General features: G+C 44.5%; 1 protein-coding gene across 1 annotated transcript in view; it reads left to right on the top strand.

Annotated features, from left to right (window-relative positions):
- Positions 1–19,003, top strand: part of agmo (alkylglycerol monooxygenase) — a gene marked incomplete at both ends in the record, with an annotated part of 116,014 nt that overhangs the window by 38,923 nt on the left and 58,088 nt on the right. Inside the window, 3 exons of the mRNA XM_083632527.1 lie at positions 8,570–8,673; positions 10,411–10,506; positions 18,153–18,219. Of these exons, the coding sequence (XP_083488653.1) occupies positions 8,570–8,673; positions 10,411–10,506; positions 18,153–18,219 (267 nt within the window). The remainder of the gene's footprint in view (positions 1–8,569; positions 8,674–10,410; positions 10,507–18,152; positions 18,220–19,003) is intronic.

Raw genomic sequence — 19,003 nt, 5'->3', positions numbered from 1 at the left:
GTGGTCATGTCTGTAAAGGGGAGACTCTTGGATATCCATAGAAGCCATTCATTGTGATGAGAGGTCACGGGGCCCCTTTGAAAATGTCCGTGCCAGTTTTTCCCTCGCCAAAATTTAGACAAAATTTTGAGCATTATTTAGCCCCCTTCCCGACAAGCTAGCATGTCATGGTCGGTACCAATGAATGCCTTAGGACCTAAGGCAGGGATACTCAACTTGCTTTGCCCGGGGGCCACTTTCGTGAAATGATAGGAGACCAGGGGCCAGTTAATAAACAAACAATATAGATTTTTCTGTAGGGAATTGTAGGTTTTTGAGGTGTCAGCCGGAGTTTAGTCTGACAATGTTGTGCACACCGTTAGTTAGGTTAAGTTAATTAGGTTAAGTACATACATAAGTGCCTGGATAGCGAGCAGACGGCGGTATTTGGCAATTTAGCTGGAGCTCAGTTAAACTTTATTTCACGTTAGTTTTTATTGTGAATTAGATTCTAATTCACAATTAAAACTAACGTGAAATTATTAGAAAATGGTCGGGGGGCCACTCTGCACCCTGTCGCGGGCCGCATCTGGCCCCCGGGCCGCAAGTTGAGTATCACTGGCTTAGGACCATAACTTTGAACATGAGTCCACTACAGCCTCTGAAAGACAGTATGACAGCCACGGACATTAGCATCCACAAATCATTTGGTGCCCCCACAGCAAGGTAATTGGCTGGTGCCCTGGGTGCTCCACAGCAAGGTAATTGGCTGGTGCCCTGGGTGCTCCACAGCAAGGTAATTGGCTGGTGCCCTGGGTGCTCCACAGCAAGGTAATTGGCTGGTGCCCTGGGTGCTGCTCGCCTAATGCCATCTATGGATAATACAGCCCAGATCGCTGCTCATGCTAACTACCAAGTTCTTCTTCTGTTTATTCCAACCTGTTGTTGCTGCAGAAAATGTACGCATCACACAGACTTTTCCCGGGAAAGACGTACCAGACTTTGGCTGTTTACAACAACAATTGTAAAAGTTTTCATGGACTGGATATGGATGGACTGAGTCACAACTGTGTTATATCGTTTTGTGGATTACTTAACTAACTGAATAACTAAATAGAATTAGAGAGAACAGAAGTGGAATGAATCGAACATAATCAAATAGAAGAGTCATTTGACCTCACCCGTCACATTTCATACAGACTTTTAACACACTGTTAGCGAGGGCTGTAAGTGGGCCTGACCGGGGTGAGTGTGTTTAGTTTAGTGTGTGTGACTGAGCTGTGCGGACAGCATGAAGTATAGCCGCGGCGGAGGGGAGTTGGCTGGCCGGCCCGCCGAGTACGGCCCTTGCTGTTTAGGTTGGCACCCCATCCAAGAGCCCTCCAATCCAAACACTGCAACGCTGTTCACAGTCCATTACCCCACTGACTGACAGGGCATCCCACCAGTCAGAGGGCTGCAGATCAAGGCCGGCGCTGCTGGTGCCAGGGCTGCATCGCAGAGGGTGATGATTTTAGGCAGCTGATTGATACAACTGTAAAAGCCCTTTCATACGGTGGATATTTGAATGGGTTGAGTAGTTAAAGACAGTCCATTGCATTTCACTCTCCCTCGCTGATTTTCTTCCTTGTCTCGTCACACTTCTTTTTCGACGGCATTATTCACTGTACTGTTTGATGATCACTGGCACTTACTGCAGGCTTCCTGCTGGAGGCGTGTTTATGGCGCTCAATAGGACTTTGGTTGTGGCGTTTATATGACACAGGTTATGTAAGCAGCGCTCCTGACAGGCTGTATGTAAACAGACTCTGTCAAAGTCTACCTGGCTCACGCTCACCTGTGCTCCCCATCTGCACGTTAGATGTTACCTGACCCATTTCCACTTGCCTTGATGGAGATGGATTGGCCTTGAGAGCAAAATGAGATGGTACAATGACATCACCTTGCTGCCAGTCTATTGTCCTTTGTGGAAAGCAGGAGCGCTGGTTAATTTATTTTATTTTATTTGGACATTCTCACCTTTGTTTGACGGTTCAAAGTCAAGATTGGCAGAAAACATTGGGAGAGAGAGGATGATATTGGATAAAGGTCCTGGGGTAGATACGGGCCGTTTACATGGAACACTAACCTGACGCTGCCAGATGGTTTGTTTTCACGTAACCGTCTGGGAACGAGTCGCTCAGGAAACTGTTTTTAAAGGGCTGGGACTTTCAGAAAATACCTGGCAGGTGATTGGATGAAACCATCTGTCCATCACATCCATCACGGGGGCTCGCTCTCGCTGGCGTCACACCAAAGCCCACCCGTATAGCTGCCTCATAGGACGCCGATTGATGCGAACCACTGGTGGTTCAGATTCAAACCAATAGATTGGAGCGTGGTAGGATGAATTTGTCATGTGATCATGATCTCATGATCTCGCACGAATCCAGCTGCCTCACACACACCTTTAGACACCCATGAGAGGAACTGTTGCACGAGCCCATAGTGTCAGTACCGTCCCTCACCTGATTAGCATGCAGTCATCCGTGTCACCCCCTCCAGCAGGCCTGAGATCAGGCCTGCTGGAGGCCAGATGGAAGTGTCACCCCCTCCAGCAGGCCTGAGATCAGGCCTGCTGGAGGCCAGATGGAAGTGCCGTCCTTATAGCGTTTCTCTGCTCTTGCTGGGAACGCAGGCTCTGTGGCTCTGTGGCATTGGTTCTCACCATTAACGGGGCTTCCCTCCTGAATAGGCCCTGCCAAACTATGCGGTGTCCCGCCGAGTCCAGAGATGAGGACATGGGCTTGCAGTGAAGCCTAGCGGTTCCTACTTCCTATCAATGACAACCGGCATCAATCTTAGCCACCCCTAGCCCTGGACCCGGCCAAGCAGGACTCCAGTGAGAAGAGAAAAACATATAAGAGCCAGGCTGTTGGAAGCACACAAAGGCTGAATTATCCACTGTGTATGTCTCTGGATGCCTCTTAGCAGGACACTTCATTTCAGATCCTACCCCCCCTGGTTCAGATGGCAAGAAGTGCTATAATTCTCTTCACTTCATTTCTCTCTTCTCTTCTCTTCTCTCCTCTTCTCTCCTCTCCTCTCCTCTTCTCTCTCCTCTCCTCTTCTCTTCTCTTCTCTCCTCTTCTCTCTTCTCTTCTCTTCTCTTCTCTCCTCTCCTCTCCTCTTCTCTCCTCTTCTCTTCTCTCTCCTCTTCTCTCTCCTCTTCTCTTCTCTTCTCTCCTCTTCTCTCTTCTCTTCTCTTCTCTTCTCTTCGCTCCTCTCTTCTCTTCTCTCTTCTCCTCTCCTCTCCTCTTCTCTCTCCTCTTCTCTTCTCTCCTCTCCTCTCCTCTTCTCTCTCCTCTCCTCTTCTCTGTTTCTCTTCTGCTACCCTCCTCCTCTCCATTTTCCCCTCATCCTCCTGTCACATTTATGGCTGAGCTGCATGCTTCTGTCAGTGGCGTTGAGAGGGCAGATACAGTTTGAAATAAAGGCCGCCCTGTTGCCTCCATCTCCACCGGCTCCAAAACACACCGTTTGACACCGTATTGACACGACCCAAAACATTCCATATGACATTTATTCTCTCACACCAGCTGAAATGCGGCAATAACCATTTGAAATAAGCGAGGTGTGGAGTATTGGTTGGAAGCGGTAGTTCACCGGGAGCTGCGAGGGGGTTTCCCCAAGCCTTGAGGAATTCCTCTTCTGCTGATTGAAAAAGGTGGAGTGTGTGCGGCCAAGTGTGTGTGTGTGTGTGTGTGTGTGTGTGTGTGTGTGTGTGTGTGTGTGGATGGGCCGTTCGGACACACACTGTACACACACCTTCACGTTCTCAGCATTGTGTTTGTTCAGGTGCGGCGGACCCGCGACCCCATTGCGTTTTACAACTGCCGGTCTCTATAGAATTCACAAGTTTATTAAACAGTGAGAGAGGAGTTCACTCAAGACGTGGCTTTTGAATGATTTCTCAAAATAGAATGGAGTAGTCCCACAGAGAGTGAAGCTGTGAGTGTGTGTGTGTGTGTGTGTGTGTGTGTGTGTGTGTGTGTGTGTGTGTGTGTGTGTGTGTGTGTGTGTGTGTGTGTGTGTGTGTGTGTGCGCATATGTGTGTATGTGTGCGTGTGCGTGTTTGTGCGCGCGTGCACGTGCGTGTGTGTGTGTGTGCGTGCGTGTGCGCGTGCACGTGCGTGTGTCTGCGCGCGTGCGTGCGTGCCTCGCCTGCATAGATGGAAGTATGCCAGTATACTACATGCTTGCATGCTTAATCGCTGTGGTATGAAAACCACCTTCAATTTGATATGTGATTTTCATGCGTTCACTTCAAATAAAGTATTACATCATTCAAAACCAACGAGTAGCTCCGTTGATGAAGAGTGGAGCCAAGGCGGAAGTGCGTTAAACCTGCATTCTTTCTAATGGCCTGCAGGGGGTGACTCCACTGTCTGCAAATAGAAGTCTGATTGTATAGAGACTGAGCCAAAGTGGAACGTCACTTCCTGTTTCAGCACTGTACCAGAGATTTTCATCCACCATTTATTTTCCCATAGACATTTCATAAAATGCTTATAAAAATAGTTTTACTTGTTCAAACCAAACGGTACAGATATATTTAGAAACAGGAGAGATCGCATAGCATTTCACTCCAAAACATAAAAAAATGCAGGTTTAAAGAAAATATTTTTTCAAAATGTTCTATGGTCTCTCCCGATTCTAAATATAGCTGAACCGTTTGGTTTGACCAAGTACAACTATTTTCATAAGCATTTTACGAAATGTCTATGGGAAAATAAATTTGCGCAAGAAAATCTCTGGTACAGTGCTGAAGCAGGAAGTGACGTTCACTTTGCCTCTCAATAGAGGGAATGCACGTGACGTCACGGACGCGACAGTCAGTGCGGGTACGCCCACTCAGCTGCAGTGAGTGTCAAAAGCCAGTGGCGCTGCCGGGTCACGGTGTTTAGCGTTCAGGTCCGCGAGAAAACAACGAAAATGGGAAAGTGCTGTTGTGCCATTGACTGTAAAAATAGATTCAACAAGGCGTCGGAGGTATCTTTTTACAGCCTGCCGAAAGCTAATGAAACGGTCCCGGTCTTCTCTGCAGCTATCCAGGGTTTCAATGAGGGCTAATTCATTCTCTGGCTGTGTTTTACCTGCACAGATATAACGTTACATGAGTGACAGTGTTCACTATGATTGAACAAAGCTAGCGTGTGTTAGTGACAGCGTATGCTATATTTTTCTTAATAAAAGTTGTAATAAAATAAATATTTACCTCTCCACATACAACCAGAATATCCATTGCTGTCCTCGTTACTTTAATGTCGCCAACAAATCCAGCCTTGAAGTACGACCACGCGTCCAGGCTCTTGTCTTGTATGCTTTCATGCTTTGGTTTGTGTATTTCCCCGGCGTCGATATTAAGTACATATAAATGTCAGGAAACCCTATTCCTGGCCACATGTCTACGTCCATGGACCACTGGTTCTTTGGCAAGCTGTAAGGGTCACATTCGAGTCCAACTGCCTTTAATTTAAGCAGATAATCGTTTATATTAGCCGTGGTTTCGCTACTACCCCTGGTGGAAGCCACGTTTGTTTTGGAAATTTGACACTCAGTGCTGCTCAGTCCGGCTGAGGGGGCGTGTTCGGGAGGGGGCGTGGCGTCGGTGCATTCCCTCTATTCACCTCATTCTTTGCCCACACATGGACGCTTCCGCATTACGTCATTTCGTAATAGTATTTCCGTTTTGACTTGCCAAAAACCCCGCAGGCAAAATGGCCGCGCACACTCCGCTCTTAAAGTGGCAAAATTACTCCCCCATAAACTAACATATCTTGGTCAATACGTATGTAACATACAAAATAAAACAACCCTTCTACAACAGCATGAGTGAATACTGGATTCTGATTGGCTAGCAACAGTGGTAAATAGGACAACAACCTACAGTTCGGCTCCAACCGCAGTATCACTCCGCTCCCTGATGCTGACTCCGCTCCCTGTGCTGACTCCGCCCACTGTTAGCCTGTCAGTCGACAAATCTCTTAACAAGGAAATGGCCGATCTGTAACAAGGAAATGTCCGATTTCGTAGTAACGTTTGATTTACTGGGTGGATTGAGTTTTGAGCAGTGGTTAGATGAAGATGAAGGTGAAGTGAACAAAGAACGACATGGTGAAATTGGGGAGAGAGAACTGGCTGAGCTTGAGTTGTCACGAGTTCGGACTAGCGGGAGGTCCGACTAGCGGGAGGTCGGACTAGCGCCCGGACCCCGAACCTGGGACTGTCAAACAAACAAACGCCCTCTGCCGTCACCAGATATCAACACACCACCACCAAAACGGGCTGTTGTAGAAAACTGTTTAAATAACTGTACTTTTACAGGCAATGTATCAATAACTGTGAATCCCGTTAAGGAATAGGTTAGTTGTTTTTTGGCTTAAAGGCAACTAAATGTTTAGTGCAATCATTGATCTTGTGTATGGAACTATATTCTGTGGCGGAAGGATAAATGTATTCTGGAACCAGTAATGATTGTAAATAAATGAATTGGATGTTACAATTGTGTATTTTTTATATTATTTGGTAGCTGTTGTAGAAAACAACAGGGTTGTGGCCTCGTGCCACAACCCTTTACCAGTGGTAAATGTGCCAACAACCCCCTCCCTCTCGTGGTAAATTTGTTAAGTAATATCTTAATTTTATGTAGAATGCAGAGGACATGTAACTGTTTAGTTAAACTTGCATTCCAGGAATATTGTGCTCTAAAGATGACGTTAGTGGAGTCGAGGCTGTTGCATCCTGAAACCCACATAGGTTGCGTGCGATTCGAGGCGTAACCTATGTGCGTTTTAGCGTAACCTATGTGCGATTCGAAATAACGCATCCGAGATAGAAACGTTATGAATATAGCCACGTTATGAACAACAAACTAACGCTGGTGATCCGTATGGAAACAGTGTTACTCGAAATGGTTAAAAGTTATATCAATTTGGTCATTCAGTGGCATTTTTCTGCCATATAACATAACTAACTAGTGGCTAATATTAGCCACAGAAGGCAACTAGCGCTGAACCGGAAGAACAAATACGTTTGCGTTGAACGCGGAAGAGAGAAAAAGTGGCCGTGGTGAATAAGGTGAATAGAAGTCATTGGGAAAATGAGCCTCTACTTCTCACTTGATTTATGGCCTCAGGAAACACGTTCCTAAGTTGATGGTGTCAATCGGTAGTTTCAAGTCTTCTTCAATACAGCTGTATGTGTACATACTATACTATACAGCTGTATGTGTACATACTATACTATACTGCATGATGTTCATTGTGTCAATTATGCTCGTCCAAATTCATGTCACTTCTTGCTCCAAATAACCAAGATGGGGACGGTGAAAATGTCAAGCTCAAGGCTTCAAAATGGGAGATCATAAAGCAATGCTTATTTATTATATGGTCTATCTGCGTGTGTGTGTGTGTGTGTGTTTGTGTGTGTGTGTGTGTGTGTGTGTGTGTGTGTGTGTGTGAACTTGTGTGTGTGTGTGTGTGTGTGTGTGTGTGTGTGTGTGTGTGTGTGTGTGTGTGTGTGTGTGTGTGTGTGTGTGAACTTGTGTGTGTGTGTGTGTGCGCACATGCCGACGCTAATATGTGTGTGTGTGTGTGGGGCACGCTCGTTTATGTGTGTGTGCTTATACCCATGACTATTTCTACTCTCTACTTTATCTTTTTTATTGGAGCTAAATTGTGTCATGATCATTCATCGCGTAATCACAAATCCCGTCACACATCAAGGCTGCCACAGGGAACGCCACCCTCACTTTTTAATAACTGGCGCTACTTTTACTGTAATGTGTATATTACTATAGATAGCCTATATGAGTCTTTGCGGTTCGGCAATATTTGCAAGGTTACTGTTCTCTCATGTGCCGCCGCTGAAGAAGCCAGCGTGGACGGGAGGTGCCAAAAAGCACACACACCACCAGACGGGGTGGTCCGGAAAAGGCCCGGCGATCCAGTGAAACTTAACAAGCATGTTCCCTTCGGATGTTAAAATGAAGTGTAACACAGATATTAATGTAGCAAGTATCACAACACAGCAGAGGAATGTCAACTGGAGCACTGGGACGTAAGGCTGGACGCTAACCAGCTGCAGCCCAGAAACAGGCTGAAATCCCCCCCCCGATGCCCAGCCAGGCTCAGCCACAGCTTTTCATCAAGCCTGCCCAGGAGGGGGACCAAACTGGCTCCTTCTGAGGAGGAAAGTGTCTAGTTACTCAACTGGGGAGTGGGGAGGGGGTTGATCTGGAGATAAATCACTTGTTGTGCTGATGTAAAGTGTCTAGTTACTCATCTGGGGAGGGTGTGGATTTTGTCGTGATGATGTAAAGGCAGCTGAATGTGTGTGAGGGTTCCGTACATGAACCTCATGCAGAAAGTGACATGACTGCCATTTGCTCCTGATGCCATATCTGCAATGGAGATCATAAGGTGTAGGGGAGAACCTGTGATAACCTGTTATGAGCTTTGCTTGGACTCCCGCACTGTTGTCATTTATGTGTGTGTGTGTGTGTGTGTGTGTGTGTGTGTGTGTGTGTGTGTTATGTAATTTCCTCCAGAGGCGGCCATCCTGTGGGCAGCCCATCAGGTGCACCACAGTTCAGAGAACTACAACCTCACCACCGCCCTCAGACAGTCCCTCACACAGCAGTTCACATCATGGGTAAAGCCCAAAACAGACTCTTATCTCCTCTCCTCTTCTCTTCTCTTCTCTTCTCTTCTCTTCTCTTCTCTTCTCTTCTCTTCTCTTCTCTTCTCTTCTCTTCTCTCCTCTCCTCTTCTCTCCTCTCCTCTTCTCTCCTCTCCTCTTCTCTCCTCTTCTCTTCTCTCCTCTCCTCTTCTCTCCTCTTCTCTTCTCTCCTCTTCTCTTCTCTCCTCTCCTCTTCTCTCCTCTTCTCTTCTCTCCTCTCCTCTTCTCTCCTCTTCTCTCCTCTTCTCTCCTCTTCTCTTCTCTTCTCTCCTCTCCTCTTCTCTCCTCTTCTCTCCTCTCCTCTTCTCTCCTCTTCTCTTCTCTCCTCTCCTCTTCTCTCCTCTTCTCTTCTCTCCTCTTCTCTCCTCTCCTCTTCTCTCCTCTTCTCTTCTCTCCTCTCCTCTTCTCTCCTCTTCTCTCCTCTCCTCTTCTCTCCTCTTCTCTTCTCTCCTCTCCTCTTCTCTCCTCTTCTCTCCTCTCCTCTTCTCTCCTCTTCTCTTCTCTCCTCTTCTCTCCTCTCCTCTTCTCTCCTCTCCTCTTCTCTCCTCTTCTCTTCTCTCCTCTCCTCTTCTCTCCTCTCCTCTTCTCTCCTCTTCTCTTCTCTCCTCTCCTCTTCTCTCCTCTCCTCTTATCTCCTCTTCTCTTCTCTCCTCTCCTCTCCTCTTCTCTCCTCTCCTCTCCTCTCCTCTCCTCTTCTCTCCTCTCCTCTTCTCTCCTCTTCTCTTCTCTCCTCTCCTCTCCTCTTCTCTTCTCTCCTCTCCTCTTCTCTCCTCTTCTCTTCTCTCCTCTCCTCTTCTCTCCTCTTCTCTTCTCTCCTCTCCTCTTCTCTCCTCTCCTCTTCTCTCCTCTTCTCTCCTCTCCTCTTCTCTTCTCTCCTCTCCTCTTCTCTCCTCTTCTCTTCTCTCCTCTTCTCTTCTCTTCTCTCCCCCACTACACCAAAGGCTGTTTTAACCGGTAGATAACCACGAGCGGGTCCACATTCTCCTCCTCCTTGGAGGTTTTTCCATACATATAAATGTCACGTTGCAAGGCTCCATTCTTCCTAAGCTTTATCAGTGCATTGTTGACCTCTCTACCACAGACAACTGTGGCGCACATTCACTGATGCGTAGCTGCGGTGCACGCTGACATTTGATTCCTGCGTGCTGATTGACAGGTATTGACAGAGAGACGTGCATCGTCATCGTACAGTCTGAACCCTTGAAACCTGACGTCGTACCCAAGTTTATTAGATCTAACATCGCACAGTGTGGCCTCCAATAAACGTATAAGTTTGCTAAAATCTCCACAGTCTGTAGGCGGTTTAAGAGCTGTTGGCCTCCATTATGGTAGCCAGAGAGAGGGTTATATCACCTGAAAGCTTTCTATACTATAGAGATTCAATCATAATAGTAATATAATAATAATAATCATTTTGAAGCATTTGAATTTAAATGGCTTCATTTCAGTCTGTTACTCAACGGCATACTGTCGAATAACATGGCCCACATCATGAACTTTGAAATGTGCACAGCACTAGTATAGTAGTAAGTGTGACTCTTCATACTTAAAATGGTACTTAAACCTTTCCATAGGTTAATACTCAGGTTAATAAACTGGAAGAAGGCCATTGTAAAGTGTTACCAAATAAAAAATAAAGTGTGCTATCTAAAAGCCATAGGTCATCCTAACTGTTGCGTCCTACTGAGTTTGACGTTTGTGCGTCCTCAGATCTTCTACCTGCCCATGGCTCTGGTTCTGCCTCCTTCAGTCTTCGCTGTCCACCTCCAATTCAACCTGCTCTACCAGTTCTGGATCCACACCGAGGTACATACAGAAACAGACAACACTTGACCTCGTCATCAATCTGCCGGGGGTGGTGGGAAACCTGGAAAAGTCACGGGATCCATCTGAAGGTTGTACTTGGTTGTGGAAAAGTTAAATGCCAATGTAAAAATATAAATGCAAATGTAAAAAATATTCAATAGATCTACGTAGGTTCCCCTGGTAGGAATATCACAAAAGAAATTCCCTTATTATGGAAGTCCTATAGGTTATAGGTTTCCAAAACAAGATTAGGACATTTCAGTTGGGTAAAAGAGCAAATTGAATGAATGAATGAATGAATGAATGAATGAATGAATGAATGAATGAATGAATGAGCTTTATTTGTCACTGTTACAAAACAAGTTAAGAACAACGAAATTGAAGCAATTTCCTAGGTGCGTTAGACAAGACAATACAATAAGTCAAAGTAATAAAGATAAGGTATTAAAAAGTAACGATGTAATAAGGATAAAAGTGTTCAGTGAATAAAAGTATGAGGTAATAAAAGTGAGAAAAAAAGAAAAAAAAGTTAAAAAAAAAGAAAGTAAAAAGTGTCTAGTTTCAAGTTTGTTTCGTGTACACTCCTGTACACATACGTTCGAGACGGTCATTTCACTTAGCATATTTTCACAGTCCTATATACACAGTTCTATATACATTAAGGCATCGACACTTTACTTGGTTCTGTGTGCACATTTTTGAGCATTCTATATACATTAAGGCACAGTATATCTAAGATAACTGAGGGCGGTCGCTATACTTTTAGCATATTGCACATTCTTATACATTAGGCACAGAGTATCTATGATAACTGTGTTAGGGCATGTTGAGCGCAGCTATGGCTCTTGGAAATAAACTGTCTCTGAACCGGCTCGTTCGTGCCCTCATCACTCTGTAGCGTCTGTGTCTGCGTCTCTGTAGCGTCTCTCAGGAAGTACAGTCTCTGGTGTGCCTTCTTGATGGTAGCAGTGGTGTTGGTGCTCCAGGTCAGGATTAATGAAAGTTAAAAATAACAATAAAACACTATCATTGTCATAGAAAAGTTGTCGATAATGATTAACATGAGGATCAATGTGTTGGAGTCCTGTGTGTAACCAAGCGGAAAGCATGTCAACCTTTATAACAATGAATCTTCCAATGATCAAATTAATATAACCAATAGTGGTAGTGCATGAATTTACGCATTGGCTGTTGCTATGCATGGCTGAAAAATAGTATGTCGAGTTATCTTTTTCCCTGTGCCAATGTTCAAACGTCTGCTAAAGCCTAGCCTTTATAGACCCAGGGCTGCAGTGGAACCTGCATTTAATAAAAAATAATGAGATTTTATGAAATATTCCAAACAGAAGCATGACCACTCTCCCTCCTTTAAAGTGACTGGGAGTATCACTTTTACAATCCCAGCCATCGTTAGAGGGAATGAATGGATTTGGAATGCCTTCCATCTTTCAGTGCACTATTAGTGAAAACGGTCATAATAGTCACAATTTTCTGAAGGGATGTAATTTATGCCTCCTTTATGGACCTTTTTTGATGTTGCGTAATTTATTGGCACGCTATTCGCCGCGCCATTCCACCCTCAGAGCCAGAGTGTGGTGGTGGAGACCCTTTTCATTCAAGATAAAACTCCTGGGCTCAGTCTCCAGACCGAGTCATTACATGGAAATAATGAATCACTGAGAAAATCTGTCCAGCCGCGCACATTCCCCCAGAGTGAGATGTCTGTCTCGTCGACGAAATATCAAAATCTCTGTGAAAGTCGCACCCAGAGAGAAACCGGATCTGTCTGAAATAAGTGCCGTGTGACACAATCTCTAATGACATCGTGTGTGTGTGTGTGTGTGTGTGTGTGTGTGTGTGTGTGGGTGGGTGGGTGTAGGTGTGGGTGGGTGGGTGTGTGTGTGTCAGCTAAGACTTAAAATTTTAGGAATAGAAAATAGTTATTTTTCAATTGTTTTGTGTTACTGTACAAAATGCAGTCATAATGCATTCAGTTGCATGAATCTTTACATTGGACTGGACAAGTGTACGGGTGTGTGTGTGTGTGTGTGTGTGTGTGCGCGCACGTTCGTGCGTGCGTGTCTAACCATTATCAGCACTGTTAACGTCTCCCTGTCTTGGCACCTTTCCTCGTCCACAGTATTTGTGATGCTTCCAGTCCATGAATATTGTTCTTTCAAAGGGAGATTTGGCTACTTCTCTGTTCTCTCATGGCTTCTGGACCTTCACAACTTGATAAGAAAGCTCTTAAATCAGGAAAACAACTAAGAGAAGTATGAATGTATAAAAGTAATCTTGCCAACTGTCAGCTATAATAACCATCAAAAAAGTCTGTCCTCCAACTATCATCCACTTACTGCAATAGCCTTTGCAGTCTGTTTCATAAATGTAGCTAAAACTGAATCTGTGTATTATAACATACGGGTCTAACTTGACCTGACCTGATGCTGCCAGATGGTTTGTTACACAGAAGCATCTGGGACTCTGTCTTTGGAAACTGTTTGGAAAACGGCAGGGCAGTTCAAAAAAATCTGAATCAGAATTCTTTATTCACCAAGGTATGTTTTCACATACAAGGAAATTGCCTTGGTGTGATTCATGCTCAAGTAACGTGATAAATTAGAACAAATATACGATATAAACAAATAAGATAAGGAATATAAAAAAAAATCACAGATATTAACAGACAAAGATATAAACCGTAGTAGCAGATAACAGTCTTGACAACCAGGTGAGGTAGCCTACATTTGTTGTTTAACAAAAATATGTACAAGGTGCATGATAAGTAGGAGCAGTAATGAGCTTGGTATTGCACATGGATTACAGATATTTATTGACAGAGTAGAATAGTGTTGTATGGGAGAGAGAGACTCAAGTCAGTAGGGGGGCTTTTGTTTGTGGGCTCCCCTGTGGATGTGTGGCTCAGGTGATTGGATGAACCATCTGTCTATCACCGTCTATCATGGGCTCGCTTCTCACAGTTGTCACACCTAAATCCCGCCCATAGCTGCATCTGAATGCCGATTGGTCCGGCCGACTGCTGGGACAGAGTTAAACCGATAGCTTGGAGCGCGATCTTGTGACTGGCGATTGGGATCTCACAAATCCAGCTGACACAGCCAGATGGTTTGTTACACAGAACCATTGGGGAACTCGTCCTTGGAAAGTGTTTGGAAAAGTGCAGGCATTTAAAAACAAATACTTGGCAGGTGATTGGATGAATGTTCTATCACAGCCTCCTCCTTCCACTGATTGGTCCGTACCACTGGGGATTTGGATTCAAACATATCTGGTAGGCTTGGGCGGTATCTATTTTTTCATACCATCATACATTCCTGACATTAGACCCTATACGGTATAGGTATAGGATGAATCAGCATGACGTCACAGCCCCCCAGAAATGCGAAACCCCACAGCAGTTAACTAGTATGAGTCAAACGTTAATAATATCTCAAAAACTATACATCACATCGCTTATATTTTGACATTCTGAGTGAGAGCAGAAGTAGCTCAAGAGTTTGATGTATAACATATAGCCTACATGTCGTGTTAAAGTTGTGTGAACTGTCACAGTTTTTAAAATGTAAACAGGGTCAGCCGGCTAGAGTCAGACACTCAAGCTCACACTCCATAGGGTCCCATTGCCATTGCCACCCAGTGACGCGGTTTGTTTACCAAAATGCTGACTTGTCTGATCCCTCGTATATGACGGTATTAGTCCATCAATTAAAAAAAAAAATGCAACTTCTAACTTTCAGAAAACTATTTACATGCACAATGTTGTTAACATTAATGTCCTCAATGGAGAATGACAATTAAATGAGCAGAATGGACACCATGATGGGCAAGCCTGTAACATGTTCAGTTTAAAGTGGTCTTAAACAATATAGTGTTGCTTGTAACACGTATAGGCTTGCCTATTAATTATAAGGTTAAAAAAAGTATCCTACAAATGTTGAATACAAAATAATTTAGGCTAAGCCCAGCACAGGCAAGGACACTTGCGACTATTTTGGCTGAACAAAAAAATATAGAAAACGGTTTTGACAGTATTGAAAATCATACCTTCGGGATTTCTAAATACTCCGGTATACAGTAATACCTTAATACCGCTCAAGCCTGATATCTGGCAGCATGGCAACAATGGCATTAATCGTGATCTCGCAAATCCAGCTCTGTCGCAAGCTTAAGGGAACCGTTAAGTGCAGCTAACAGACAGTAATACATGGGACTTCTACAAATTGCTACATCTGAAGATCACCAATAATTGTGTCATAAGCACAATCAAATGTGCACATAATGTATCCTGTAGCTCACGGCAATGGTTTTTCTGCACTGCACGTCAATCAAACAGTGTGGGCGGAGCTTATCACTTCCTGTGTACCAAAGGATATTACCCAGGAAAGAGCTACCGGGCAGAAAATATGAAAAGCGAACGTGAAAGCTTTTATGAACTGGATATAGGTTGATGGGCTGAATTACTATTGTGTTATATTAATCTGCAATATAGAGGAACAAAATTGACATTTAGTTTTATTTTACAGTTTTCAGAACATAAAAACAAAAACACGCTCATGCACAGGAAAAAGGAAAAACATATAGTGCATCTTTAATGTTCCAACACAGCAGTGTGGTGCTACCAGCAGCGTAATGTGCTCGTGTGCTTATCAAAGATGTGCATGGGATCACATGAAAAGTCAGCTGGGTGAGTCACTCATCATCACCCCTGACTACTTCAAAGTAGGCCAGAAACGGCTCCCAAATAGTGGAACATTTCCCAAGCGAGTTGGTCCTGGAACCTGAGTCTCTCCATGCGCACAACTGAGACCGTGTCTGTTAGCCACAACTGAAAGGAAGGATGAGAGAGAGACTTCCACTCAGAATGAATCGCTTGGCGACAGTCATCTCCAGTGTCAGAGACTGTTGCACAGCTGTAGGGAGGAGAAGTGAGGATTCCGAGCAGCCGAAGATGGCAAGTTCCGCCTCCGGTTGAAGGGTTATTTTATAGGCCAGTACCAGTCAAATATTTTGGCCCAGAATCCGGATAGCAAAGGGCAAAACCAAAAAGCATGGGACAGTGTGCCCTCTGACACCTGACACCTATCACATACAGTAGTGGTGAGACAGAAGGGTAGATCCTGTGCAACTTATATTTGGAATAATGAAGACGGTGAACAACTTTAAATTGAATGAGCTGGTGCCTGCTGTTCATTGAGCAGAGTTGGACCACAGACAGACTCCTGTCCCATATAACTTCAGATAAGTCAACACCAAGTTCCTCCTGCCACACCTCTCTAATCCTCTCATTGGGGCCCCGATGCGGCCACCGAACAGAGATACAAATGTAGAAATAAGAGTGTCGGGCGCTTAACAAAACATCAAAAAAAGCGTGTTCATCTAAGAGAACTTCAAAGTCACGAATCTTAGATCGGACGTAATGTCTTATTTGTATGTATCTGTACAAATGTGTTTGCGGCAACTCAAATTTCCTCTTTGAAAGATCAAAGCATGCAAATTGGCCATCAATGTACAGGAAAACCAGCCCCTTCTCACTTCAGGTATGGCAAATCCTGTCTGACCGTGAGGGTAAAAAAGAATGATTAAAACAAATTGGTGTATGAACAGAAACATCCGGTGCTTTCAAAACACTCTTAACCTGGCTCAAAATCCTAACAGAATTTCTCACAACAAAACTTAAATTTCTTAAAGCCCCAGGAGTCTCTACCTTGGAAAATAATATGGCTGGCAGTTGACAAGAGAGCTGGCCTCCATTTTTAGCCACAGGAAAGCCCTGTGAGATAAATTGCCAGGAGTCCCTTACCGCCAAAACATTAGAGCCCTAACATTGGCAGCCCAATAATAGTGCCTTAACACTGGTAAAGCCAGCCCTCCTTGGGTTTTTGCAAGTGAATTTTGGAAATTCTATGGTTCCTATAATTCCAGATGTAAGACAAAATTATAGAGTCCAGTTCTTTGAAAAAAGCTGATGTAAGAAAGATGGGAAGGTTTTGACACAGATAGAGGAACCTGGGAAGTGAAACAATCTTGACCGAGTTCATACGGCCAATCATGGATATAGGGAGGATTTTCCAGTTTTCTATACATTGTTTAAGTCTTGAAACAAAATCATCAAAATTCAACTTGAATATTAGTTTAGGATCTCTGGGTATGGTCAAGCCGAGACAGGTAAGGCGGTCCTTTGCCAATTTGAATTGGAGATTTTCCAGAAAACCATGAGACATGTAAAGACATCAGACAGCGGCATAAAATCACTTTTCGTCCAGTTAATTGTGTATCCTGATAGCTTACCGAAGGAAGTGATTAACTCCAGGAGAGGAGGGATATATTGTTCTGAGTTATGTAGGTATAATATTACATCGTCGGCATACAAATTGATACGTGTCTCAATACCTCCAACCTTCAGGCCTGTAATATCTTGTTGACCATGTATTCTTAAAGCAAGGGGCTTGAGCGCAACGGCGTAGAGGGCCGGCGAGAGAGGGCAGCCCTGCTGGACCGAGCAAAGTAATGGAAACCTGGTTGACTTGTCACCATTGGTTATAACTGAACACGTTGGACTAGCATATATTAGCTTTATCCAGGATATAAATGAATCGCCAAACCCAAATCTGTGCAGTGACTCGAACATATACTCAACCTGAGTCGAACGCCTTCTGTGCGTCAAGTGATAAAATCGCTGCACCACTGGTCTTACTATGATCTGCATATAATATACGCGTTGGTGTTGAGGAGACGTCTGACATTGAAGAAAAATAACCTATTTGGGATGAACCCTGTCTGGTCAGGATGTATGATGGATGATAAATGTTTATTTAGCCGGGTAGCCAGCGTTTTAGTAATAACCTTTCTGTCAAAATTCTGGAGCGCTATTGGTCTGTAGCTGGCCGGGTCTGCTTCTTCCTTCCCCTTTTTTAAAATGAGAGAGATGTTAGCCTCATATAGTGTTTTAGCCAAGACTTTGTCCTCCTTAGAGCTGGATGTCATTCTGAGGAGGAGTGGAGCAAGAATGTCGCAGAATTTCTTATTAAATTCAGCACCAAATCCATCCGGCCCAGCTGCTTTCCCTGAAGGGAACAATTTAATAGTAGAAATGATCTCTTCCAATGTGAAATCGGAGTCTAAGTCCTCTCTGGCAGCATCACTAAGTTTAGGTGTTTCAAGAGTGTAAAAAGTAAAAAAAAGTCGCTCAAATCAGATAGAGCGGCGTCGCACTTAGATGAGTAGAGTTCACTGTAAAATTCCCTAAAACGGTAGTTTATCTCCTTAGGGTTAGTCAGCAGGCTGCCCCCCCTTGATTTGATGGAGAGGATTGACCTGGAGGCCTGAGCACCATTGAGCTGCTGCACCAGGAGCCCCTCGGGCTTATCTTCCAATTCAAACTGCTTTTGTCTCAGTTTTAAAAGGAGAGTGTTTATTTGACCACCCAGGATGCAGTTGTATTCATATTTCAGCTTCAATACGAATGACAGCCTTTAATGTTTCCCACAGTGTGGAGTCTATCAAAATTGACATTTAGTTACATGGAAATGTCAATGATGATGTCAATGTTGAAGATGATTACTTTAAAGTAGTGTTGTCTATATCTAAATGATTTGATGATGATGATGTGTGTTATGTTCCTTCAGCTCATCAGAGACCTCGGGCCACTGGAGTGGGTCCTCAACACACCAAGTCATCACAGAGTTCACCATGGTGAGATCATTACGAGAGTACTGTAGACCAGAGCTTCTCAAATGTTTTTCAGCCAAGGACCCCTTATACCAGGGACCCCCTCATTCTGATTTGTGATTTTGGGCTCAGCTTAATTGTTTCCACGGTAACGTGCTTGACTTTTAAATTGGTAGCATGAAATATTTTTATTGAACTATGAAGCTTTTGCAACAACAAAAAGGTTTTTATTTTTACTTTCCTGAAAACCTTTCGCGGACCCCCTTGCAAAGTGCCACGGACCCCCATTTGAGAACCACTGCTGTAGACAGTCCAATATATTTTGTTCTTCTTTATTGAGACGGATGGTAGGAAAGCTGAAATTGAGACAGCAGAGAGAGAAAGGAGAGACGAGAGAGGTTTCTGGCAGAATTTTCTCCTGGACAGCAGGGGGCCGTTTGGGCCCGGAGATTGTGTGTGTGTGTGTGTGTGTGTGTGTGTGTGTGTGTGTGTGTGTGTGTGTGTGTGTGTGTGTGTGTGTGTGTGTGTGTGTGTGTGTGTGTGTGTGTGTGTGTGTGTGTGTGTGTGTGTGTGTGTGGGGGTGGGGGTGGGGGTGTGTGTGGGTGTGGGTGTGGGTGTGTGTGGGTGGGTGTGTGGTGGAGGGGATCACCCTGGGGGGTGTTCATGTGTGTGAGTGAAATATAGGCCCCAGTTCAGTGCCCCAGCCCCAGCGGTTAGCTTTGAAATAACGCTGATGGTGGCACATACTTTCATGCTAGTCATGTTCCGGTAGATCCGCTTTTACTGCTCAACCAATCAACGTTAAGCC

Source organism: Poromitra crassiceps (assembly GCF_964638095.1).
Source record: "Poromitra crassiceps genome assembly, chromosome: 1".
NCBI classification, from domain to species: Eukaryota; Metazoa; Chordata; class Actinopteri; order Beryciformes; family Melamphaidae; genus Poromitra; species Poromitra crassiceps.
This window is presented reverse-complemented; position numbering and strand designations above follow the sequence as displayed.